The 23,665-nt window shown below is 37.8% G+C and overlaps 5 protein-coding genes across 11 annotated transcripts; 3 read left to right on the forward strand and 2 right to left on the reverse strand.

The window, feature by feature from the left end:
- The first annotated feature begins 1,127 nt into the window (after nucleotides 1-1,127).
- LOC307034702 (F-box only protein 6-like) lies at nucleotides 1,128-4,336 on the forward strand. Its single transcript, XM_079673573.1, has 5 exons — nucleotides 1,128-1,605; nucleotides 2,667-2,795; nucleotides 2,888-2,983; nucleotides 3,156-3,282; nucleotides 3,350-4,336. The coding sequence occupies exons 1-5, from the start codon at nucleotides 1,571-1,573 to the stop codon at nucleotides 3,566-3,568; spliced, it is 606 nt and encodes a 201-aa protein (XP_079529699.1). The 5' UTR covers nucleotides 1,128-1,570; the 3' UTR covers nucleotides 3,569-4,336.
- A 244-nt stretch (nucleotides 4,337-4,580) lies between these two features.
- LOC307035485 (F-box only protein 6-like) lies at nucleotides 4,581-7,899 on the forward strand. The gene is made up of 6 exons (XM_079674849.1): nucleotides 4,581-5,055; nucleotides 6,035-6,284; nucleotides 6,390-6,504; nucleotides 6,605-6,700; nucleotides 7,243-7,378; nucleotides 7,478-7,899. Exons 1-6 carry the CDS (start codon nucleotides 4,939-4,941, stop codon nucleotides 7,622-7,624), a joined length of 861 nt encoding a protein of 286 aa, XP_079530975.1. The 5' UTR covers nucleotides 4,581-4,938; the 3' UTR covers nucleotides 7,625-7,899.
- Nucleotides 7,900-8,523: 624 nt separating this feature from the next.
- On the reverse strand, nucleotides 8,524-13,795 carry LOC307035486 (cell division control protein 42 homolog). 7 transcript variants are annotated; one of them, XM_079674851.1, is made up of 6 exons: nucleotides 13,638-13,795; nucleotides 12,967-13,101; nucleotides 12,795-12,867; nucleotides 12,609-12,718; nucleotides 10,777-10,974; nucleotides 8,524-9,974 (listed from the first exon to the last, which is right to left on the reverse strand). In XM_079674851.1, exons 2-6 carry the CDS (start codon nucleotides 13,069-13,071, stop codon nucleotides 9,885-9,887), a joined length of 576 nt encoding a protein of 191 aa, XP_079530977.1. In that variant the 5' UTR covers nucleotides 13,072-13,101; nucleotides 13,638-13,795; the 3' UTR covers nucleotides 8,524-9,884. The 7 variants fall into 7 exon arrangements, with proteins under 7 accessions (XP_079530977.1, XP_079530976.1, XP_079530978.1 ...); XM_079674850.1 differs by having other exon boundaries at nucleotides 8,524-10,606; XM_079674852.1 differs by having other exon boundaries at nucleotides 8,524-10,606; nucleotides 12,967-13,098; nucleotides 13,638-13,793.
- Nucleotides 13,796-16,387: 2,592 nt separating this feature from the next.
- LOC307038044 (CMRF35-like molecule 1) lies at nucleotides 16,388-17,942 on the reverse strand. The gene is made up of 4 exons (XM_079679346.1): nucleotides 17,763-17,942; nucleotides 17,301-17,678; nucleotides 16,808-16,856; nucleotides 16,388-16,652 (listed from the first exon to the last, which is right to left on the reverse strand). The coding sequence occupies exons 1-4, from the start codon at nucleotides 17,872-17,874 to the stop codon at nucleotides 16,496-16,498; spliced, it is 696 nt and encodes a 231-aa protein (XP_079535472.1). The 5' UTR covers nucleotides 17,875-17,942; the 3' UTR covers nucleotides 16,388-16,495.
- A 2,118-nt stretch (nucleotides 17,943-20,060) lies between these two features.
- On the forward strand, nucleotides 20,061-23,661 carry LOC307037703 (acidic mammalian chitinase-like). Its single transcript, XM_079678760.1, has 11 exons — nucleotides 20,061-20,146; nucleotides 20,276-20,305; nucleotides 20,424-20,625; nucleotides 20,739-20,795; nucleotides 20,881-21,046; nucleotides 21,332-21,456; nucleotides 21,603-21,726; nucleotides 21,892-22,077; nucleotides 22,262-22,381; nucleotides 22,933-23,074; nucleotides 23,166-23,661. The coding sequence occupies exons 1-11, from the start codon at nucleotides 20,098-20,100 to the stop codon at nucleotides 23,462-23,464; spliced, it is 1,500 nt and encodes a 499-aa protein (XP_079534886.1). The 5' UTR covers nucleotides 20,061-20,097; the 3' UTR covers nucleotides 23,465-23,661.
- The last annotated feature ends 4 nt before the right edge of the window (nucleotides 23,662-23,665 follow it).

Below are 23,665 nucleotides of genomic sequence, written 5' to 3' on the forward strand. Positions count from 1 at the left end.
TTGAGTTGTTATTGTTGGTTTAACCCAGTTTAGAGAAGAGTTGCTTGTATGTCAGTGTTCTTGGGGAAATATGTGATTTTGAAAGGTAATATAATTGTTAAAAGTAATTAGGCACTATATGTCTATGGGCATGGGAAAAGTGCATTAAAAAAGGTTTAGATTGGCAAGTGTATTTATTTACTTAAATGTTTAATTAATTCATGGTTCAACATCTCCCTATGATCCTTTTCTGGATCTGAGTGAATTGTTTATGCATTTTTCTTCCTTGACTTGTTTGCCAGTTTGTATGCCATAAATAGAAAGGAGAGGATTAAGTGAAACAACTGCAAGACCTAAGATTGCTTTACCCCCTGTGGAAAATGCACCCTGCTTTTTCCAGAATCATAACGAGCGGATTATGCAAAGAGGGCTGACGTATTGTCTATTTTGTTTTCTGAAACCTCAAACAACATCTCTACAATGATCATTCTTTTGAAAGCAAATTAAGTTTGACACATTGTTCATCAGGCAAGTCTAGTTTCTTTTTCAAGGATAACTGACTGATATGGTTTGGTGATCAATTTAACTAAAAGCAGTTGTTTTTGAATACTATATACATACAATACAGAAGGCCAATATATATAGTCACACCTGGGAGTCTTTGACACTAGCTGCCTTTTTGATTAATGACTTCATTATGTAATCATGTAATTCTTTATCTGGATAATCCCTTTTGAGTGAGTATTGTTCTAAATCTCTGCTCCTGCAGCTGATTCGTAAAGGTTGTAATTATTCAATGTATCTAAGTGTTCTCCTCTTTGTTTTTGGCAGTTGTTACTTTCTACTTCTAATCAATTACACCCTTCGTTAGATCATTACGGTTGTGTTTAAAGTTTTCCAGGGCAGGTGGAGTTAACTCATCTGCAGCAAAGAAGATCAAAACAAAGTCTCCAAACAAAACAGTTTGGTTATTTTTGATCGAATTGATCAGGACATGGCATTAACAGCACATGACAATGTATTATAGTAATACATAATGCAGAACTGCAGCTGTGACTCACTGTTAACAAAAAAAACACAATTGATATTAAAAGCTCTTTCTGCTACTGAAACTGACTAAATGCTCAAATAAATATATATTTGTCGACAGTGGCGGACAATTTACTAGCGGTACCGAAGTGGGCCGGTCGGATAGCTCACTATTACCCCCCCCCCTACCGAAGTGGGCCGGTCCCAGTCCGCCCCTGTTTATCGACTTGTTTTGGAGCACGTATTCCACATCCATAACAAGCGCCCGGGTGTAAATAACGAGCGCACCCTTGATAAATCACTGGATGAAGAATGTTTGACGGGAAACAATAATGATTTATGTGGAAGTAGAGGAATAAGAGGCCCTTCCTTAAACTACTGAAAAGCAACCGTCCTGAACTTCCGACACGGAAGTTTACCACTTGCAGACAATACTGAGACCCTTCTGTCTTTATGTTAAGCTCCTGTTTACCCTTACATTTCATTACATTATAGTGAAAGGGTGACAAACGGATTGTGGCAACGCTCTGGTCTGGCTCAGACACAAAGAGAAACCCTATGAATGAAGCTGCAGTACCGTCAATGTCCCTTTCAAAGGTAGGTGTTCATCTTTCTGCCATCAAAACAACAATCTGTTTTCCCATGACAGCAGTCAGCGGAAGACTGCCTTAAGAGTATCTTGGAGTCCGTGGTAAACATTATCTGAGTTAATCTACTTTGTATTTATACTTTACTATTTTGTCAACTTGCATTTATTTGATAACTTAAGTTACTTTGAAGATGCATCATTCTATCACATTATCAATAATAAATTAAGTATAAATTATACAATAAACGAGTACTTTCACTTTTGCTCCATTAAATATGTTGATGCTACAGTAGTTATTTTGCTCTTTTACTCAAGTAACTTTGGAAATAAGTGTTTTTTGACTATATCAGAGCATTTCTTGACTGTAGTACTTTGTCAACCCTGCTTGTAGCCTAGCTCTCAGTGAAATAAATATCAAATAACATATATTATATGTGTTATCGGTAAAACGCACAATGAAATAGGGAGACTGTGCTAAAAGACTGATCAGCAATGATTAAATGCATGCAAAAGGCAAGCATGTGTCTGTGTGCAAAACACAGACATCCAGCATAAAGTGTGATATATTTTCTGAATCAACAAATAACCATATGATCAATGTCTTGTATTGCTTCCGTGACAGTAAACATATTTTTTATTTTACAAGGCACCTCAGTCAAAAATATATGTGTATAATAAAGTATATAAAATAACTGAAGAAGGGAGGTGAAATAGCAGGATGATAAACCACCATAGGAAAACTGAAATGTGTATGGGAAGTGTCTGGTGATACATTTAGACTTTAAAGGATGACTGTAATCAGGAGAAGGTTAAATATGTTGAAGGTGAGGTGTTTGATGTGAAGAAAATAAATGTGAAGGTATGTTTTTCCCAATCAGAGTTAGTTAGTATATAAATGATGATTTTGATGTTGTAGTTTGGTTGCTCCCTAGAGACCATCTCAGTGTATTGACTATCTTGTGTTCTATAATGTTCATACTTACATTTAGAGAAATTGCATGTGTGATAAATGACTTAAAATGTAGTGTTTGCATCAGTATTAATCTATTTTTATCAATTTACTATCCAGAAAACATCTCTCTGCTAAGCTGAGATTTGGTGGTTTGGATGGATTTGGTGGTAATAGATGGGCAGTGCACGGGATCAGAGAGCCTCATCCTGATGAGACAGTCCAAAAAAACTTTGTGACCTCTTACACGTGAGTATTTACAAGAAGAAATGCAGAAAACATATCACTCATGTTATATGCTACAATCCTATTATGTTATATTTAAAACATTTTGTATTCAGCATGGCGAAGAAGTCACAGCTGATTGATTTGGAGAAGGAAGGTTACAGCCCGTCGTTCATGGATCACTTCCAGCCAGATATCCGAATATCTGATTGGTGAGAAAAATACACGGAAACTTTTGAATGGAATAATTCCAGTTTATCACATAGTTATTGCCCTTCATTTATAACAACTATACCATTGAATGCACAAAGTTAAATGGTGAACTTGGTGTTTGTAGCAACTTTGATACAAATGAATTAGACTGATGTCTATGTGTGGTACTAGGTATGCACCAAGATGCGACTGCGGCTGTATATATGAGATCCGTGTAGAGCTTTTGAATGAAAAAAAGAGGCCTATTCAGACATTTGCTCCTGAGATTGTTCAGTTTAAGTATGAGAGTGACGAGCGATGGAATGAGCTATGAACAGAGCAAATGCTGTGGGACAACTCTGAACCTATTGATATTTGTTTTACAGATGGCCCATGTATTCAAGAACTATGGACCAGGAGTGAGGTACGTCATTTTCACCCACGGAGGCAGGGACACACAGTTCTGGGCAGGATGGTATGGGATTCGCCTCACCGAAAGCTGCGTTGCGATATGTCCAGCAGCGAACCAATACTTCTTTGGGATGCATCTACTTCCTGCTTCCTGCTTTTTGCTTGAAATTGCACCTCTTATTTGCCTTATATAATCTTCTGTTATGTAATGTATTAAGGAATGTTTCTCTCACTGCTAAACTATGAATATGTGCAGTCTTTATGAAATGTCACATTCAACAGCCACAGGTTGAGAAAATGTACAAGTACAGTAGCAGAGCACATCCCCTCATTGTTAAGAGGATCTTAATCCTCACTAAAAGTGCCTCATAGAAATATTTTTGACATTCCTCTCAACATAAGCAGTTCAACTTCAATCAATACTTTGGTTATTTACCCTTTAGTGATGTTCCCTGACTACTGTCATAAAATGGGTTTTCACAGTATAATGTGGAGTGATAATATTATGTTTTAGGTGATGTGAAGGCATCAGTTGAACAATAAAGTAGTTATTTCAGGAATAAAATGCATCTTTTGAGCATGACTGTTTAAAAAGGGAATGTCTTTGTGAATGTTAAAAGGTTCACCACTACTGTTCGGCATATCAGCCTTAATGGAAATGATATTTGCACTGCTGCTTTGCACAGGCCAATAAGATGTTTCCAAAATCCACACCGGATTTTTTTCCTAGGGTCTGTTCGATTACAATCCTTTTTCTTTTGTATTGATCAGTCCGTCTGTAGGCTGGCTGCTCTGACATTTTATAAACTTTTTTTATGTTTACAAGTTTTTAGCCATGGTTGTGTACTTATTTGTCTTTATTTTATTACTAATATGTGCTTTACTTTTTTATTATTTCATATCATAATTGATACCTATAATATTTGTACCTGCTATTCAACTTTTGCTCTAACACTGTCCATTTCCCCGCTGGAACTAATAAAGGATTTCTGATTCTGATTGTTTTTGGTCTTCTGCAGCTTTACTGAAATAAACTCTTCTTCAGTGATTACCGGTGATTACACATATCCTGGAAATGTATGATTGAAAGGGGTTCGTTTTTAATGTCATCCGGCGTACACCGAAACCTACGGGTGGGCGGTGCAGAAAATAAGCAGCATAAAAAGACGCGTTATTTGATCTGCTAGCTCCGCCTACGTATCTTACGTCCAACTCAAGTATCCTGGTATGAATACCGACCGAGCTCAGCGTCGTCAGCTGTTAGCTTTCGGGAATAAGTAATACGATGACATTTGAAGAGGTAAAACCGAAAGTGTCCTTCGCTTCCCAGGCATGCGTCGTCATTATGTAAAGTTTAGTGCTGTAGGAAACATTATAGCTGCTTCCGCCTTACTTAAAAGTCTCCTTACCTCGAGACGTACTTCCGTGTTGTGAGTTATACGGGTATAAATAAATGTAGCCACGCAGCAGCTAAGGTTTTATAACGCCCACGCAGACGTATTTTCTGTAAGAAGTCGATAGATGTGGCGTTATAACTCGTAAATAAATTTGCATTAGCCTAGGCATGAAGAGCAAAGCTAAAGCTATGGGTGGATCTCAAAGCTCTTCTGTGGCCTCAAGTCATGAAGACTGTCTAAGGGTTCAAGCTGCAGGATCGTCAGCTTCATTTTCACTACAGAGGGTAAGCTGTGTATTACCTACATTATCCCAGACACTTGCAGCCATTATTCATAATTCAAGGAACTGCTGATAACAACAACATGCTGTCATATGGAAGCCCATTTCCGCCCGTAGGCACGTTTTTAATTGTTATTTGTATCGAAACCATAACTATAGTATCTAAAAAATAAAGGCATGCAACATAATTAACATTTTCAGAAATGATATCAAAATAAGGAGTATTTCAGAAAGATTTGCTTAATAGGTCTAGCTGAAACTCTTAAATCAATGATGATATATTGAGTAAGTATCTCAAAAAATGAATAAGTATTTTGTAATAATAGAATGCTTTATCAAAAATAATTGCTTAGAGGCCTGGTAGGCCAAAGACAGGATCTGTTTTTTATCAGGAAGTGTTTATCTTATTTGTTCTTAACTGGCAGAAATGGGCAAACATACATTAGTTCTTGCAATATGAATAAGTTTCATTTAAATACAAAAAATTATTTCAGACCATGCAGTCTATATGTTTCCGACATACACAGAGGGTTTGCACTATTGATTTTATGACAGTATTTATTTTATACTTGTCAGCCACTGAAATGACATGTCCCAGTCTGTACAATATGCCATCATGGACATGTTCTAACTGTCCAGTTGGTTGGTCATAGGCTAAACTTAATTGAGTTGACATCTCTTTTGGTTTCTCTTTTGGCTAGACTGCTTCTGTTTTGGGAAGGAGGTGTAGTAACAGCCCAAACTTTTATTTACAATCACAACTGAGCAACTCTTATTTGGTAAATTAGGTATTTTCTACGTATTTTTACTTCAATAATGGTCTGTTTTAACTGCTAGTGCTGCGAAAATGCTGATGTTGCTTAGTTTGAAATGATATGGTTATCTAAGCAGGGGGAGGGGGGATTTGGTCCAAAGTCAGTGCTTGAAAACGAACCTGATTATCCAGAGTTTGAGCTTATCTGTGTCCTGTCTGTTCTTTTCAGGAGTTTGATCTCCCTCTGTTGATCCTGGAGGAGATCTTCCTGAATCTGCCTCCTAATCAGGTGGTCAGGGCTTGTCGGTTAGTGTCCCACCAGTGGAAAGAAGTGGTTGATAGTGAGTCCCTGTGGAAAGAGAGATGTAGAAGAGAAGGATTTCACCTCCGTGATACTTACAAAAAACCCAAAGACTGGAAGTTGTTTTACTTCTTGTGCAAGCAGAGAAGAAATCTTCTGAAGAATCCAAGAGGGGAAAGTAAGAAACCTCGTAACTAACCTCACTCAACATCTGATCGATTACTGCTCAACAACAAATTAGCTCTCAAAATAATTGATCTCATAACCCTCCTTTGTTTAACAGATAAGATGAGGAACTGGAAGATACTGGAGAATGGTGGCGACCGTTGGAAAGTAGAGGGATTATTGGTGCCACACCAAAATGAGAAAGTCCAGAAAAACTTTGTTACTTCCTACGGGTGAGTACTCACCAACAGTTGTGGAGAAAACAAACAGTAAATATGACATGATGTTATCATTTCTATTGTGTAGCAGCTGAAACCCTGTCTGTTCATGCAGGATGTGCAGGAAGGAACAGCTGATTGACTTGGAGAAGGAAGGTTACAACGCATCGTTTATGGATCACTTCCAGCCTGACATCAAAATATCTGATTGGTGAGAAGAATACACATTTCATTCTGACACAACTCTAGTCATTCCTACATTTATCATCAGTTACTTCACTTTGTTAAAATCCATATTAGTAACAAAAACATTGAAGTAATAAATCTAAAGTGTTATTTTCTATATTACTTTAATACATTTAACCAGTTCTATGAATGAAATCCAACTTAATGCACACCTGTCAAATGTCAGACTTCCATACATCTACTGTAGATGACAATACAAAGCTCGCATAATAGGCACATGAAATAAGACCTAAGACTTTATACTGCCTTTTGGAACAGCTCATGGTGCTGGAAGTTAAATAAACGTAGCTTAAATTATCAAAACAGATTTGCGTCAAAAACAGAACTGTAATTTCACTGCAAAAATAATAAGGCTTCTGCTCCTCCTGAGTGGGAAGCTACATCTCTAGTCTGACTTTTAGGAATGTATTTTTTCTTCTTTTTAAACAATGCTGAAAAACTTGTGTTTGGACCTAATTGCTGACTACAGATCTATGTGCACATGCTTTTGCGTCTTTGTTATATTAGGTATGCACCGCGATGGGATTGTGGCAGTCAATATGAGATCTGTGTAGAGTTGCTGAATCACAGCAAGGGGATTGTCAAGACTTTTGCTCCTGACACCATTACCTTTGAGCAGTGGAACGATCAGAATTGGAATCAGGTATGTGCAAAGCATGAAGCAATAATGAACAACGTGGCCTTCAGAGGAGGTGCAAAGCTCAAGGACGATTATTGACTTACTGATTTGTGTTCTTTTCAGCTGACCCATGTATTCCAGAACTACGGACCAGGAGTGAGATGCATCCGCTTCACCCACGGAGGCAGGGACACACAGTTCTGGGCAGGATGGTACGGGATTCGTGTCACCGACAGCAGCATCGAGATCTGTCCAGCAGCGGACACGTAGCTCTTAGGGATTCCTCCAATGCCTGCATCCTGCCTTCGCCTATAATTGCACCTTCTTATTGGGATCAAACTAAGTTTTGTTTTCCTTTTATAACCACGTTTGACCTACTAATATGGTATATGTATGTATGTGTTTTGCTTTGAAATGTAATTTTCAAACCACCCGCAATGCTGCCCCAAATGAAGAAATATGAAGTTAACAGATGTATTTGAAAATGTTATTCTCAATTATGCAGAATTGTGTTCGAAACAATAAAAAAAAAAATATGATCATTATTTTTTTCGTGCTCTGGTTGATCTTTTAAAAAAAAATGTGGTTCATTGGAAATTACCCACTTTCCCCCGAAGAGCCTCATGCTCATATCGATGCTGGGAGGCAACGTGCTTCCGTAGAAAGTCATTATGAAAACACAGTGCAGTCACATTGAAAACAGTCACACCTAGTTTCAGTTTACATACTCAACTAACCACCTATAGGAAAATTGAAACTTTGAGTCTGAATTAAATTACTTTCTATTTAGTGTTTTTGGATGCCAACTGGATATGTAATCTGTCAAGACAAGATGCCACATACTGTAACTAGGCAGCATGAGGAAAGGATAGATTAGCTGCTTCTGATGTTTAAGTTTCATTCTCAGTTGGTGTGATTAAACAAGTGAAGGGATATGAATGCATCAGTGGGAGCAGAATGACTGCTACATAACAAGAACATGTCGAAACAGTTAATCTCTCAGCTCAAGGGATATTTTAAATAAATGTAACAACCTGCCTTAACAGAATAACTAATATGATATGCACTACTCTGTAAATTGAAATGCTGAACATGTTTAATAAAACCTTGAGGAAAATGTATAGAAGTGCGTAACCTTTTATGATGTAAACATGAAGTCGGACAACACGTAATATTTGAAGTTAGGTTTATTCATAATACTGGTTTATTGTGATGCTTAACAAGCAGGATACAGTACAACTTTGATGTCAACTTGATTAAAAACCATAGGGTCAAAGCAACTTGTTCTCTCAACATTTCCCTGGTTGGTTGAATTCAGCGTTATCTCAGCGTATCTGCATCAGTAATGCACACATTTATTCAGTCAATAAGTTATGAGTTACTCTCACTATATTTACAAATCAAATTCAAGCCCATCATAAAGGCATGGTTATAGTAAAAGACAAATGCAAATAGAGCTAGTTCAGTCACTCGAAAATCTTCACAGGGTTTCAAACTATAGCATTTAGTAAGAGCATTCACAATGTGTTACTATCTGACTTCAGCAGCAAGTATGATCAGTTTACAAAATGGTTCATCAGTTTGGGGTTATAGGCTGGATGCTCCGACAAAGTTCAGCCAATGTAACTTCAGATAAACGTTCAAGACACACATCACCTGGTTAACTCACGTCTGCCACACAAAAATAATGACTGGGAATTATTGTGCTCCAACTTCTTGCATGTTGCATCAAACTTAGAATTAAAACTCCAAACATTTTCCATTGCCATGTCAGCATTTGCAGAACTCCACCAAGACAAGTGTCAATTTATCAGGTTATGTTTTGGCAAACTAGAGCTATGACGGGAGCATAGCCTAGAAATGTCATAGTGTCAAATATTGATTGGATACGCCTGGAGGCTATGTTGACATTGAGCTGAAATTATGTTGTAAAATAAATAAAAAAGTAAAAATACTGCAACATTTTAACCCTTTGAGAAATGCATAATTCTCAAAGAAATGTTTGAAAAAATAATAAGTTCATGTCAAAGCAGTTTCACAACATGCAGTCTTGTGTGCAAGTGCTGAACATATGGTATACATGATAGAGTTTAAGGAATTACTTGGATACAAAACAGAAGTAGATTATACGAGGATATAATTTGAGCGGCTCACTAACACACCCTCATCAGCTTGTTTCTTGTTTACAGGGCAGTTAATAAAAAAACTCTATTAAAATATCTTTTACACTTTTGCAAAATGATCTCTTTACATAATGTGGTCAAAACGTTATTTGGTGATGTCCCCTACAGTTTGTTGATACATATTCACAACGTGTAAGACCACTCCGATGGCATGTAATCATCACAAACAGCATCAAGTGTTACTCGATCTTAAAACCATTATCAACACATTGTATATGTATTTAGGTTAAGTCAGTCAGAAAGCAAATATCTCAGAATATCTTCACTCGTGTTGGAATGTGCAACAAACTTCTTCAGTACTGTTAACCTAGATTTGGAAACTGGTGTGGAGAAGGCTGCGAGGAAACTTAGAGCAGAACACATTTACGTCTTTTCTTAGGTTCAGGGGGCTCCAGGGCAGCCAGTATTGCCTCATCAAACACATTCTTTAATCCTTTCTGTGGAAACAAATATTAATATTCAAAACAGGGCTGTGTTCCAAATACAAATTAATATCTTCAGGGAACTAATTGCAAAAGAAGGCCGAGTAGAAATGGAGCAGGGCGATCAAAATTCTCCTTTATTCAAATAACATTATACATGACTCCTTCATGATCAAGTTGTCTGAGTAAAGACAAAAGCCCAAGTAAGTAAGTAAGTGTTTGCTGCAGTAGGAAAAGGTAATTACTGTCAAAGACAGATTGTGGCATAAATACTTTGTAGGAACCAGCTGACGCTGCAGAGCTCAATAACAGAATGTAAAATCAAACAACAAAAACCAAAGCAGAAACAAGAACTAAAGATTGGCACTCTTTTTGTATCAGGCAGCATGGATAATTGTGATTAGGCCAAGTTGAAAAGAAAGCACAAATGAACAAAAGGAAAAGAGTTAATGGGCACAAAGTTTTAAAAGAGCGTTGTGGAATTTTAAGTGACAGACGTTTCTTTACAATGAGTAAGCAGCAGACGACCGAGAGGCAAAGCAAGATGCAAGAAGACATCAGAACAAACAGCATTTTCTCTTTCTTTGAGTTTCAGGGGGCTCTAAAGCGGCTAGGATAGCCTCATCAAATACGTTCTTCAGTCCCCGCTACAGAAAGAGGAAAAGAAGGGAGAAGACAGGCACACGACACACAGTTAGAAGGAGCTTGTAGACAAATGCTGTTAGCAAAGAACAGGCAACACATGTTCACCCTTGTTAGGAAACTGACGGTCAAGCACATGCTCCACACAGGGGCGTTGTTTGAGGGGACGTCTTACCTGTGTTAGGGCTGAGCACTCCACGTACTTCACTGCCTTAAGGTCACGAGCCAGCTTTTCTGCTGTCTCGGGGGTGATTGGCTTCTGTTTGTTCTTGGCTAGCTTCTCCACTGTGGAGGGGTCATCACGCAGATCGATCTGAGTGCCTACCAACAGGAACGGGGTCTTGGGACAGTGGTGAGTTATTTCGGGGACCCACTGGAGATTAAAAACACAAAGACAAAACACTTAGTCACCCAGAAGCAAATACACCCGATTAAAAAAAAAAAAAAGTCTTGCTTTATAAACATTAGTCATGAAAAGGCTTAGTTCAGACAGAATACAATTGTTCTAAAAAATGTGTTTCCATAAGTTAGTCTCTCTCCGTTGGTGCGCTGGGCTAATGCTAATGCCAGCAAATATAATGGCGGCTTCACAAAACTTTTCCGGGTTTTTACAGGGCGTGGTTTGCAATTCGCCCAGCCAATCAGAAATGAGAACCTTTTTCTCCCCAGGAAAGTACTATATGGCCTGCGCTCCCAAGATTTTATTCAGATGCTGGTCCCTACAGCGAGAACAAAACTGGGTAAAACAGCTTTTAGATATGCTGCCCCCACAGCTTGGAACAAAGTACAGAAGGAGCTGAAACTCTCAGATTTAATCGCTATGGGGGAATTCAGGTCCATCTTAAAAAGGACAGAGAACACGACACCATTGGTAGATGTGAGTGCTCGTATATCCTAAAATCGTTTTTAAATTTTGCCAGTTTTGAATGATTTTTAATAGTTTGTTTTACTTCGCATATTGACTGGCTATTGTGCCATTTTATTTGTGTTTTACAGCTGCATTTGTCTGCCTGTCATGTCTGTGTTTTATCTGTTGTAACTTCGTACATGCTGCCTTTCTTGGCCAGGTCACTCTTGGAAAAGAGATTTTAATCTCAATGAGTCTTTTACCTGGTTAAATAAAGGATATAAAAAATAAAAAAATGAACTAAGTACTAGTTCCGGATTTTTTTGGTGTGAACGCAACATTTTAAGAACTATTGGAACTATACTGAGAAAAGTACTCAGGTGTGCAAGCGCCTTTTGTTTTCACGGTGCCACACTTGTTCATCAATTAGGAAATACATTATTTTATATTTGTTAGCAGTTATTCATGTTTACATATGCATGTAAGGACTTTAATCATTATTATTTTTCATCATTATCAGAAATGATTTCTAAATGATAAATAATAATAATAATAATAATTTCTAATTACCATGACCTGTAATTAATGACTTTCTATTGTCAAAGGTTAATTAATAAAACAGGATCCATAGTTAGCCGGATATTCTCTAAATTGCCTCAGGAAATATATAAACAGTATGCATGCTGAATCATATTCAAATATATATTCTTTGTAAAACATTACCAGGCTAAATATATCTATGGTTATTATAATCAGACCAACTTAGTTATCTGGCTTTTTGAAATACCCTTTAATTTACACTCATGTGCAATTCCTTGTAAACAATGCCTTGCAGTGTCTTATGATGCAGGCAGCACGTTGGAAAACAAACTGAACAGCACAATGTGTTGCATTTAGAGTCAACATCCGTACTCATGTCGTCAACGTAAAACCAAGTGTGTCAGTGTGTCACAGACACACGCTGAGATTTCACTCAAGTCATTATTCTTCAGTCAATCAAAAGAGTATCCCCTGATCACTCAATAACAAAAGAGAAGATTACTATAATACAGAGCATACTGTAAAGGAAGTTCAATTTCAAATATTTGGAAAGAGTAGGATGTTGGTTGATTTGCAGGTGATCAACTCAACTGCTTTAAGAGATAACACGTGGTACTCACTTTTTCTTTAACATTCTCAAATGAGGAAGGGGAAACACTGGAGAAACAGACTAAGAAGACATCTGTCTGGGGGTAGCTTAGTGGTCGTAACCGGTCGTAATCCTCCTGACCTATAAAGAGACCAAACTGCAAATTAGCCCATTATGTGACATACCATCAACAGATATCAATTCAATGAAATCTCACCTGCTGTATCAAATAAGCCAAGGGTGTATGGTTCACCCCCAATCATTACAGTTACTGCATAGTTGTCGAACACCTGTGATAAAAGAATGAAAGGCATGTCATGGTCCGTTTAAGAATAATGTTTAATTCAGAAAGCATGTATCTGGTCGTGGAAGACAGCAAACATACTTACTGTGGGTACATATTCAGAGGGGAATTTGTTTGTGGTGTATGAAATCAGTAGGCAGGTTTTTCCCACTGCTCCGTCTCCCACCACCACACATTTGATGGTCTGCATCTCTGTGCTTTCTGATTCTGCTTTTAGCTGCTGGAAGAGGCGATAACTCGTTAGGGCATTGAACAGGCCTGTGTTAACATTGTAGTCAAGTGTCTAACGTTTTGTAACTGCTTTGATTAAGCAAGGGGGTCTTAGAGGAAAGGCTGGGTCCTACCATTAGCTGGTTCGGTGTCACACCCCATCACCAAAACTGTCTGGAGGCTAACGCTAGCTATTGACAATGTTATTGACTTGCTTAATCTCTTTATAACATTTCTAACTTTAGTATTTGTAAATACGGCAATGTGTGTTATGGTTCAATTCCACAATATCACATTATGTACTTGCATAAACGCGTAACTATAATGAAAATGTGTTTGAGTATCGGTGAGCAAGCTAAGCTAACACAGTGCTAGCAATCACTAGACAAGGCTAACTCCTTAGCTAATGCTAGCGTGTAAACTAACGCTGGTTTATTTGCATTATCGGAGTCCCATCTTACAAGATGAAGCATGGAAACAATATCCCAACTTGTATTTGTAAAATAAACCCAGGCGGGGATGTTATAAAATGTTTGCTTTACCTACCGATGTCTCTCTCCGTATATGTGCTAGCTTACGTTAGCTTTCTGTTTCGCCGGGCGTTGGCACCAGCGATCAGGAACTGTGAGCCGCTGAGCCCCAGACTGCCACTGTGAAGCTACAGAAAAGAACACCGGAAGTTTCTTTCAAAGTAAAACATTAAGCATGCGTTGCGAAATCTAACGCCACATTTTATACAAGAAAGTTACCAAGGTTAATAAAACAAAACATAGTAATATTCAGAGTTGGAAGAAGTACTCGGATCTTGAATTTAAGTAAAAGTCCTGCAATCAAAATGTTACTGAAGTAAAAGTAAAATAGTATTAGCAACGAAATATACACCCTTTAACAAAAGTAAAAGTACTCAATATGTAGATTAATTTATGAGTTGATTATAATTCACATCATTAATCCAAATCTGAAAAGCAACTAAAAGTATTAAATACATATATTGGAGTAAAAGAACATGATTTATCTCTGAATTGCAGTGGAGTAGTAATACTTACTCAAGTAAAGTAGCTCAAAATGGTACAGTATACTCAAAATTGTACATCGACAGTAGGCTACTTGAATACATGCAATTAGTTGTTACTTTACACCACTGGAAATATTGAATCTAATTCAATGTGTTTTTTTAATTGCAATCCAGTAAAATTACAATAATAGCATCTTCACGCTATACCTTTTACATTTACATTTAATTGAATATGCTATGCCTAGCACACTTAATTTAAATAATATCCTACCTTAAAATGTTGAAAGCTGTAATCGGCACCTCGTAGTCTACAGTAGTTGCATATCTTTCACTGTCAATATTCATATATTTTTACTTTATAGTTCCGTTTTATTTTGTACTTATTTTTTTTTGTACTTTTTCCTTTTCACATCATGTGTAATGCCTTGTTTCCATGCTGCTGTGAAGAAACACTTTCCCGAAATATGATCAATAAAGTAAATCTCATTTGATCTTAACCATATGTTGATGCTGACCCTAGGCCTTTTAAGTAGGATTTTGAATGCAGGATTTTTACTTGTGAATGAGTGTTTTTACATAGTGGTTTTGCTACTTTTACATGATGAAATATCCGCGTGCTTATTCCAACGCCTTCATCCATACTTCACTCGTCTTCCATGTGTGCTTTTATTTTGAAAGCCTACCGTCTCCGGTTATGGTGGCTGCCTTGACACCAGTTCATGCAGAGAGGTTCCTGCAGCAGAAATGGTGACATCACCTCCTAAATTCCTTACACCTTGCATTCTCCCCTGAATCTGAGCTCTACCTCTTCCCCACTACATATGCAGAATGAATTAGAGAAATTAAGTGATATGAGTAACAACCTTTGTTTTTTGTATGTATGCCTTTTTATTTATGTGTTCAGCTGAGCTAGTTAATACAAACAGAAGCAAATAATACAAGACTAGATGCTCTTTTCTTGTATGTTTACTTAGTCCTGTGATGTGTTTTGAGGGAAAATCTACTTATCACGGAAGACATTTTTACATGTCATGTAGAATGTAACAGAGAAAACTAATACAATGAATAATGGCTAAGGAATTCCATCAAGCTACTTCATTTTTTGGGGTTCGTCTTGTGAATACTGGCCCACTGTCACAGCTTTTCTGGTCTTTAGAATAGAAATAAGCTATTGCTACCTTTATGAGTAACATTCTTGTTTTTTCCAACATGACAAGTCAAAATATCTGCTGTGAAAAAGACCTAAATGGTGATTATATTGTTAGTGTTCTCTCATTATCATACACAATGGAGACAAAATATTACAAACAACTCAATCAATCTACAATCCAATAGAGCCAAGTACTTCGGGCCCCGGTGACCCATAAACTGAACATTATATTATTCCCTAAAAATAGGTTTTAATGACGACTTATTGCATTAGATTGTAGCCTACAGGGGTGGCTTAAAAAAAAAGTTAATATCTGGTTTTCTCTGAAAGTAAAGACCAGCATACCCACATTCTTGCAGCTACAACCGGCAGGGTAATGAAATCTGCTTGACAAGGACCACAAATCACCACTGCCTCTTTTATAGAATATGATATGTCACTGTTTCTGGGGGATTTGAAATATAATTCAGCTTTGATTTGTGACTCCTCTGCTTGGTAGTGGAAGCTGTTGGATGGTAATCAGCGATATGGGACACACTCCGGCCCGGATATGACCCAGAGCAGAAGGCAGTCTTTATGGCAGATCTCTTCACTTCCGTCTCACAGCGATTGGTTCCTTTTTTTTGCACATTTTCACTCATCCACTCCCTACGCAGTTTTTAATACTTTATAAATGACTATATTATACCTTTCCTTTCTTGGGTTTGTCTTGGGCTAGGACAGAGTGTAACCGGAAGTCACAGTTTGCAAAGAGAGAGAACATCTTAGCTTTGGTATTCCATAAGACTTTAGGTTAACAACAAATAGAGTAGGACATAAACACCCTTGAACTTTATTGTGTGTCACTGTTTTGCCTTTTAAAAGCAGGACTTGCCAAGATAGGGCCTTCATTTATGCATGGAGGAATTTGTATTCTTCATGGCTTTCAGATCTTTGGAGTACACCTTTTTTTTTCTAACACCCTCTAAACTGGCAGCAAAATCATTTGATTAAAGCTAAGAGCCTTACTCCTCCAGAAGTGCTCATTTTAACATAATTGGATATTCAAAAGTTGGGTCCAAAGTTATCTTAGGCCCTGGCACCGAAATTAATTAGGTTTGAATCATTTAGATACTAAGAAAAAAAAAGCCACATTTTCAAAGGGTTTATTTCATAGTTTAATTCACACACTGATATAATGTTCACTCGGAGGACAGTTGAAATAGCTTCAGTATAATTGACTTTTGATTCATACACCCGTCATTCACTTATACAGTAGATGTTTGAGTTTTCATATCGAACTTGTGGTTGTTGCCGTTTCTTTCTCGCAATCTTTATCCTCCAAACAGTGATGTGTGTTGATACCAAACAACACAGCATTACAATAAAGACTATCCAACGTAGAGTTGCCCACCAACTATATAAAAAGAACAAAACATTTGGGATTAGAACAATTTACTTATATAGCATATACTTTCACATGTTTATTATTGGTAACTGGGCGATAACTTTTTTGCGATATTTCACTGAAGGACAATATGGAAATGAGAGTATATTGTAGACTCTGCTCACCTCATTTCATATCGTTCCAGTATGGTGGTGGGAGTGGTGGTTGTTATTGCTGTGGAAAAGAACACTTTGCATTTAAAGACAATACATTAGATTTACTGACTGAACCCCCCTGTCTCATTAAACTATGTTTATATACTATTAACCATTATATGGGCTCAATATTCCCTGACCAAATATCATACACTGGCCTGTAATTTCACTTTACACAAGAACATGAAATGTAAATGTTTGAACATTTTAATGACGTTTATTGACGGGAAAGCAAACCGTAACAAAAAGTGGAAAATTGTCTTTGACTTCACCACACATTAAAAAAATACAAGACAATCATTTTTTTATTTCAAGGCAAATACAATAATTTTCTCAGAAACATTTAGGAGGTTTGTCTACAAGTTAGAGTCAGTTTTATAAGCTTTTGTCTTTCAAGGTAGGTACATAAAATGATTTGATGATAATGAAGTACCTGAGCAAACCCAGTTGTAGTAAAGGTTACCTGGTTGGGAGACTTGGATCCGGACACCAGTGTAGAAGTTTCTTCCAGGTCTGGCGAGCACACACCAGTACGTATCTTCATCACTTTCTCTGAGAGAAGACATATTCACAGTGAAGACTCCTGCTATCTTACCATCAGCAATAGAGATTCTGTCACTGCTTCGCCCCCTGGGTGTTTTCGCCACTATGTCACACAGCTCATATATTGGTCCTCTGCACCAGTACTTTGTATATTCTCTGTACTTATGGCCGTACTGACAAGGGACTGTCAGTGACCCTCCGTATGCTCCTGTTACCACCTCTGGAGCCGACAAGTGGAATGAGTCCACTGAATGCGTGGCTCTCAGCCAGAAGAGACAGAGAAATGGAGCTGAAAAAACTAAAACATAAAACAAACAAGTTAATTGTTTTTATCAAGTGTCTATGCTATTAGATGTATTTTGGAAAAATGGATGTTACTTACCATTAAAGAAGCCAAGAGATATCCCAGAGGTCTTCATGGTGCGGATGAAAATCATAATGTGAAGCAGAAGCAAAGTGTGCAACATGTGGAGGCTTCCTCTTATTACTCTCATGTAAGGTTGTGCAATAAGGATGTTCGTGGGGTTTAGGCAATGTCAGCAATGGCCAGTGTTTGGTTATTATTGCGTATTTCCTTTAGTTTTTAACCCATCTGCGTGGGAAACAGCAGGGTGGGTTGTACGGCCAGTTTATTTAATTAAACAGCAGGTGGCACTAAAGACAAGACTGTCGTTTTATAATCATTCATCTGTCCATCTATTATTATAATTTGCAAAAAATATATAATTATTCTTTGCCCCATTACTTTACATCTTTGGCATTTGTCTGAGTATCTCTTAAGGCTTTCATTATTTTAATTGGTTTATTTGCCATTTTGTGCCACTGTACGTTTTAATGTTTTTTTCATGGGCTTTGATATTTTATGTGCATTTAACAGTAAAATCATTTGACTGATTTGGCTGTAGGTTTTTTCTGTGAGGCACCTCAGTCCTGGAGACACGAGTTTTATTTATGTTCAAATTGTTCCAGTTTATTGTGTTTTTTTCATTTCAGTCCCAGCTAACACATTGCTCTGTTATAGTATTTATAAGAATAACCAACAACGATGTTACAATAGTTGCAGTCCAGATTGAATTGGCCTCTCCAAAGAAATTGTCATATTTATGTAACTGTGGCAATGTGTCAAGGGAAAATATTTATACAACAAATACCACAAGACGAGGCGTGAGGTCGTTGTGAAATATGAGCTGATTGTGTCAGAGAGGTTTGAGATTACAAAAGAGTTCCTATTTAGTTAGACTGACACGTCTTTTAAATCACAGAACTTTATGCACCAAAACATTACTTTTTACCATCTATAAACCTCACAATATTTGTATAAATTTACATTTTTAAGAAAGTACATAGATTAATACATTCTCAGAGTTTAAGAAAAAGCTGGAGTATTAATAATTTGACCTTCAAGGTCAACCCACAATGGAAAAAGCAGAACTATGCTGCTGACACAAGCAGCATGAAGGTTACAAAACACCCACAGGGACAAATCTGATGAGAAAAACACAACTGGGTTTCATTTTGACTTCTTAAACCTATGCATAGAATAGTCTCATAGGATAACTGAACAAGTTGTGTTCAAATGTAAGCTGTTTATAAGTGACAGTGTTGGCTTTAGTTTCTTTTTAACTGAGCAGATGGATAATCTAAATTAATTTTGATGTGATAGATTTCTATTTGATTTGCACCTTGAGAAAAAAAAGTACTGGGATGGTGAAATTACCTTGTTAAGAACTAACATTTGAGTCTTTTCGCTATTAAGTAATTAATCCCACTTTCAGTTTACCTTCAGAATAGTTTGACGGCTTTTTAATTGTCTGAGACAGAAATGAAAAGTAGGTTTGTTTTGGAAGAGAACATATTTTTCATTCTAGCTCAGCTTGGCTCGGTTCAGCCAAGGTGTTTTCCGCTGGCACCAGCATATCTTTCTTTAAATATTAAATAAACTGTTAAAGATAAAGAAGGCTGCATTATAATATAAGTGAAATGATTAGATAAGTTATCCATTTACTATGTAATGGCTTTTGATTTTTGTATGCAATCCCTCCTCATGACATATCACAATCCTCTTTTCAGCATGATTAGAGTTGTCAAACATATTTATCATCACGTATCACAGTCTAAGTAGTTTTTCAAAGGCAATTTGCCTGTTGTTTATGTGAGTTGACTTCTAATGCTTTATGTCACAGCTAAACTGAGACAATTTCCTGCACAGCACTAAAGTCATATTTGATAATATATAATTTTAGACAAATTAAGAAAGATCTGTCTTTCCTTCTTTTGTTTTGCCTATAAATAATCCTCTTTAAACATTGAAATGTTCTTCTTTCTGATAACATGAGCTAAGATTATTTTTTACACATTTGGCAGGTCTGGAAGTACTGATGAAAAATAATGTATCTTTATCCAAAAACAAACATTTGTGACACATTTCTTATTGTTCTTTTCGTGTCTGTGTACATTTGAAAACAAGCCTTCAGCATATTTTCTGCATTTTATTGGCCTTAGACTATGTTTGCTTTGCTGAATGAGTCCTTCACACAAGGAGAAATGTGGAGAGCATGCCTGAGACTGATAAGTAATCAGAATTTACTCCTTTAGTGAACACATTTTATAATCTTCTCTGAAACAATCTTTTGCAAATAAACACAGTTTTGGCAGATGTGGAAAGGCTGTTCACTTTGAGCAGAATGTGAGGGTATAAAAGTGAGTGCACCTGTTGGATGACCTCCATGTACACGGTAGTCATGGGTAAAGTACTTTTTGTGACGGGTAAGATTTAACACTTTCTCTCATATGTGCATCAAAGGGTCTCCTTGAATGTGCTTTCTTTCAGGATTTGAACATAGTATTTTCATCGATTAACTAAAAGGTAACTTGACTTTGTTTTTGTCTTCACAGCTCTGGCCTTGCTGCTGCAAGCCCAGCTCGGTAAGCATACTGTATGAACATGGGATAGTGTGTGCATGTTCAATTGCCTTTTTATGGTCAGAAATGGCATCACAATACGTGTTTGGTCCATAAATAATACATTTGTTTTGATTCAAAGGTTCATCCTTCATACTGTCATGCTACTTCACAAACTGGGCACAGTACAGACCACCTCCGACCATATTTATGCCCAATGACATCGACCCATGTCTGTGTACCCATCTCCTGTATGCCTTCGCCACCATCAAGAACAACCAACTGGCCACCTATGAGTGGAACGATGTGGAGCTTTATGGCCAGTTTAACGCCCTGAAGAACCAGTGAGTCACTTAAAACCTTTAGTTTCATTAAACAAATGGAAAGAAAAAGATGGATCACAGATAGAAAAGGCTTTTAGTATCACTGCATCGTAAAATGTCTGATTTCTTGTCAGGAACGGCAACTTGAAGACTCTCCTGTCTGTTGGAGGATGGAACTTCGGCTCTACAGGGTGAGATCATATACAGATATTAGCAGATTTCACACTCTATATAGTGGGGATCTTTTGTTACATTTATTTTATTTTTCCACACAAGGTTTTCCCAAATGGTGTTGAGCCCTACAAACCGCAAGACCTTCATCAACTCAGTCATTTCATTCCTGAGAAAGTATGAGTTTGATGGGCTTGACATTGACTGGGAGTATCCAGCCAACAGAGGAGGGCCTCCTTCAGACAAGCAGTACTACTCCGTTTTCCTGCAGGTTTGTTACATCTGCTTTAATGCTCAGTTTCTTGTTAGTGAATTTTTTTTCCAAAATTACATTATTATAAGTAAATGTAATAGCTTATAAATAAGGTCATACCTGACAGCATGTGCATCTGCTCAAGCTTGGCTTAATTGTACTACTGTGTTGTATAAATATACAGGAAAGCAATCATTTAAGAACATAAAAGCCCATGATAAAGTCACAGTCCCATGTTACAAGTCATGGATTACAAAGACTTGACTAAATGATAGATATTCTACATTTGTTGAAAATCGACAGGAGCTGAGAGCTGCCTTTGAGACCGAGGCCAAGCAGAGCAACAGGGCTCGTCTTCTGATGTCTGCTGCTGTGGCGGCTGGAAAGTCCAACATTGATTCTGCCTATCAGATTCCCCAGCTTGGCCAGTAAACATTTGAAGCTATATTTGTGGAGTGTCAAATCTTATCCACTGCAACATAACAAATCATAGTTAAAGGGAACAACTCAGAATGTATTCCTTTTAGGCTAAACTATAAATATAGGCTTGTTAATGTAACCTCTGCACACCCAGGTCCCTGGATATGATCAACGTCATGACATATGACTTCCATGGCTCTTGGGACCCCATGACTGGTGAGTGCAGTCCTCTCTTCAAAAGCCCAGAGGATCACGGTGGCTTCATCTATTTCAACGTGGTGAGTGCGTGAACATCTTCAAAAATAATGTTTGAATCTATGATCCATCCTGGGCTTGCATAAAGAATCCACTTGCAGTCTGCAAGCTTTAAATGCAACTACATTTAAAGCATACACAAAAGCTTTGTAGTTCCAGAGGAAGGCATATCTTCTCCTTTGTTCCAGGATTATGCCATGAACTACTGGAAGAGCCAAGGAGCCCCAGCTGAGAAGCTCATCGTTGGTTTCCCCACATATGGCAACACATTCACTCTTAAGAGCCCATCTAACCATGGTGTTGGAGCAGCTATTGCTGGTCCTGGAACTGCAGGAAAGTACACACAGGAGGCTGGAGAGCTCGCTTACTTTGAGGTACGGTTCCTGCATATTTTTTTAAAGTACAAGAAATTAATCTTGAATGATGATGGTGGTTCAGTGTTTATATTCGTTTGTATGCTTTATAGCAGAGCAGGTTGGTCCACACAGTATAACAGACTCAATATTAAAAAGTTAATTTAGCTCTCAGTCCTTAACGCACTCCTTTGTAAAATTACAGATCTGTGACTTTTTGAAAGGCGGAGCAACTGAGGTTTGGAACAAGGCCCAGGATGTGCCATATGCCTACAAGGGAAACCAGTGGGTGGGCTATGACAACATGAAGAGCTTCGAGATCAAGGTACAGAACAGAACTGCACAGAATACTTGTTTTACCGTTTGACAGGCCAATCTGTTGGCTGTTATGAATAAGCTCCGAGCTAAAAAAGCTTTCCATCTGTCAAGAATTATTATTATTATAAAATTGGAAAGTTTCTCCTCAGTTCTGCAGCAGAAAGTGACAGGAACAAACTTATTAGATATTTTTATTCGATCCCCAGTTTTTGTATGTTTGGCGATGTTGCAGTTTGTAGCTACTGTGTGAGTCCATTTTAAAATCACATCTTTTTCCTTTTACTTTTATAATGTAGCTACTCCAGCTGACCTACACTTGGGGCATACTATTTTGTCATTTGACATTGCGACACGAGCTCTTCCCCTCTTTCTTATGTATCCACTGTGTAACAGATCAGTATAGCCAGAAAGGTATGCTGGCTTGCATACTGCAAATTCCCCCGAATGTGGAACTAAAAAGTATGGTGGTAATGCTATTTCAATGTCACGGTCAGATGAATTTGCTTTGTTTTTTATTTCAAAATGCTTACCAAAATGCCCCCTTCTGTCCGTTGGTAGGCTGACTGGGTGAAGAAGAACAACTTTGGAGGCGCCATGGTGTGGACTCTTGACATGGATGACTACATGGGCACTTTCTGTAACCAGGGAAAATATCCACTGATTAATGTTCTCAAACAGAGCCTTAATCTGGAACAAGCTTGTAAGAATTGTAATATCTGTGATCAGCGTGAACCATAGTGTTTTCAGGGAAATTAAATGTTATTAAATCATCAATTTGTGGTGTTTTCCAGCCTGCGCCCATCCTGCCACACCCCTTCCTCCTATCGCAGGAGTGAGCACAACTAGCGGAGGCAGCTCCAGTGGAGGCAGCTCCAGTGGAGGCAGCTCCAGTGGAGGCAGCTCCTCTGGTGGGGCCTCGGGCACCAAGGGCATGGACAGCCAGTTCTGCGCTACAAAAGCCAGTGGCATGTACCCAGACCCAACAAACAAGAACCAATTCTACAACTGCAGTATGGGCAAGACCTACTTTCAGAAATGCGCTGCCGGTCTGGTCTTCGACACCTCCTGTTCTTGTTGCAACTGGTCCTAAATCTGAAGTTATAGATTGACTGGTTAACTGTTCAAAGGCTGGAGGATTCTGTTTTACATTTGTTCTTAGTATTCACGGGGCAACTTCTCTGAGTGCAAGGTGCACATTGCACATTGGATGTTTGACAATGTAAAACCAGAGGCTGTAACCTTGACAAGTCCATTTTGAAAGCAAAGAAAATAAACATTTGAATTGTTGCAT

Source organism: Notothenia rossii (assembly GCF_949606895.1).
Source record: "Notothenia rossii genome assembly, chromosome: 4".
Lineage (NCBI taxonomy): Eukaryota > Metazoa > Chordata > Actinopteri > Perciformes > Nototheniidae > Notothenia > Notothenia rossii.

Excerpts from the sequence above, each read along its gene's own strand:
- LOC307034702 (XM_079673573.1), top strand. The coding sequence starts at position 1,571 with ATGAAGCTGCAGTACCGTCAATGTCCCTTTCAAAG. Across the intron at positions 1,606-2,666 it reads CGTCAATGTCCCTTTCAAAG|AAAACATCTCTCTGCTAAGC; the intron begins GTAGGTGTTCAT and ends TTTACTATCCAG. Across the intron at positions 2,796-2,887 it reads AACTTTGTGACCTCTTACAC|CATGGCGAAGAAGTCACAGC; the intron begins GTGAGTATTTAC and ends TTTTGTATTCAG.
- LOC307035486 (XM_079674851.1), bottom strand. The coding sequence starts at position 13,071 with ATGCAGACCATCAAATGTGTGGTGGTGGGAGACGGAGCAGTGGGAAAA. Across the intron at positions 12,719-12,794 it reads TGGCTTATTTGATACAGCAG|GTCAGGAGGATTACGACCGG; the intron begins GTGAGATTTCAT and ends GTCTCTTTATAG. Across the intron at positions 10,975-12,608 it reads TTGAGAATGTTAAAGAAAAA|TGGGTCCCCGAAATAACTCA; the intron begins GTGAGTACCACG and ends TTTAATCTCCAG.
- LOC307037703 (XM_079678760.1), top strand. The coding sequence starts at position 20,098 with ATGACCTCCATGTACACGGTAGTCATGGGTAAAGTACTTTTTGTGACG. Across the intron at positions 21,727-21,891 it reads GCTTCATCTATTTCAACGTG|GATTATGCCATGAACTACTG; the intron begins GTGAGTGCGTGA and ends CCTTTGTTCCAG. Across the intron at positions 22,078-22,261 it reads GAGAGCTCGCTTACTTTGAG|ATCTGTGACTTTTTGAAAGG; the intron begins GTACGGTTCCTG and ends GTAAAATTACAG.
- LOC307038044 (XM_079679346.1), bottom strand. The coding sequence starts at position 17,874 with ATGAGAGTAATAAGAGGAAGCCTCCACATGTTGCACACTTTGCTTCTG. Across the intron at positions 17,679-17,762 it reads ATCTCTTGGCTTCTTTAATG|TTTTTTCAGCTCCATTTCTC; the intron begins GTAAGTAACATC and ends TTTATGTTTTAG. Across the intron at positions 16,857-17,300 it reads GATCCAAGTCTCCCAACCAG|CAATAACAACCACCACTCCC; the intron begins GTAACCTTTACT and ends TCTTTTCCACAG.
- LOC307035485 (XM_079674849.1), top strand. The coding sequence starts at position 4,939 with ATGAAGAGCAAAGCTAAAGCTATGGGTGGATCTCAAAGCTCTTCTGTG. Across the intron at positions 6,701-7,242 it reads GACATCAAAATATCTGATTG|GTATGCACCGCGATGGGATT; the intron begins GTGAGAAGAATA and ends TTGTTATATTAG. Across the intron at positions 7,379-7,477 it reads ACGATCAGAATTGGAATCAG|CTGACCCATGTATTCCAGAA; the intron begins GTATGTGCAAAG and ends TGTTCTTTTCAG.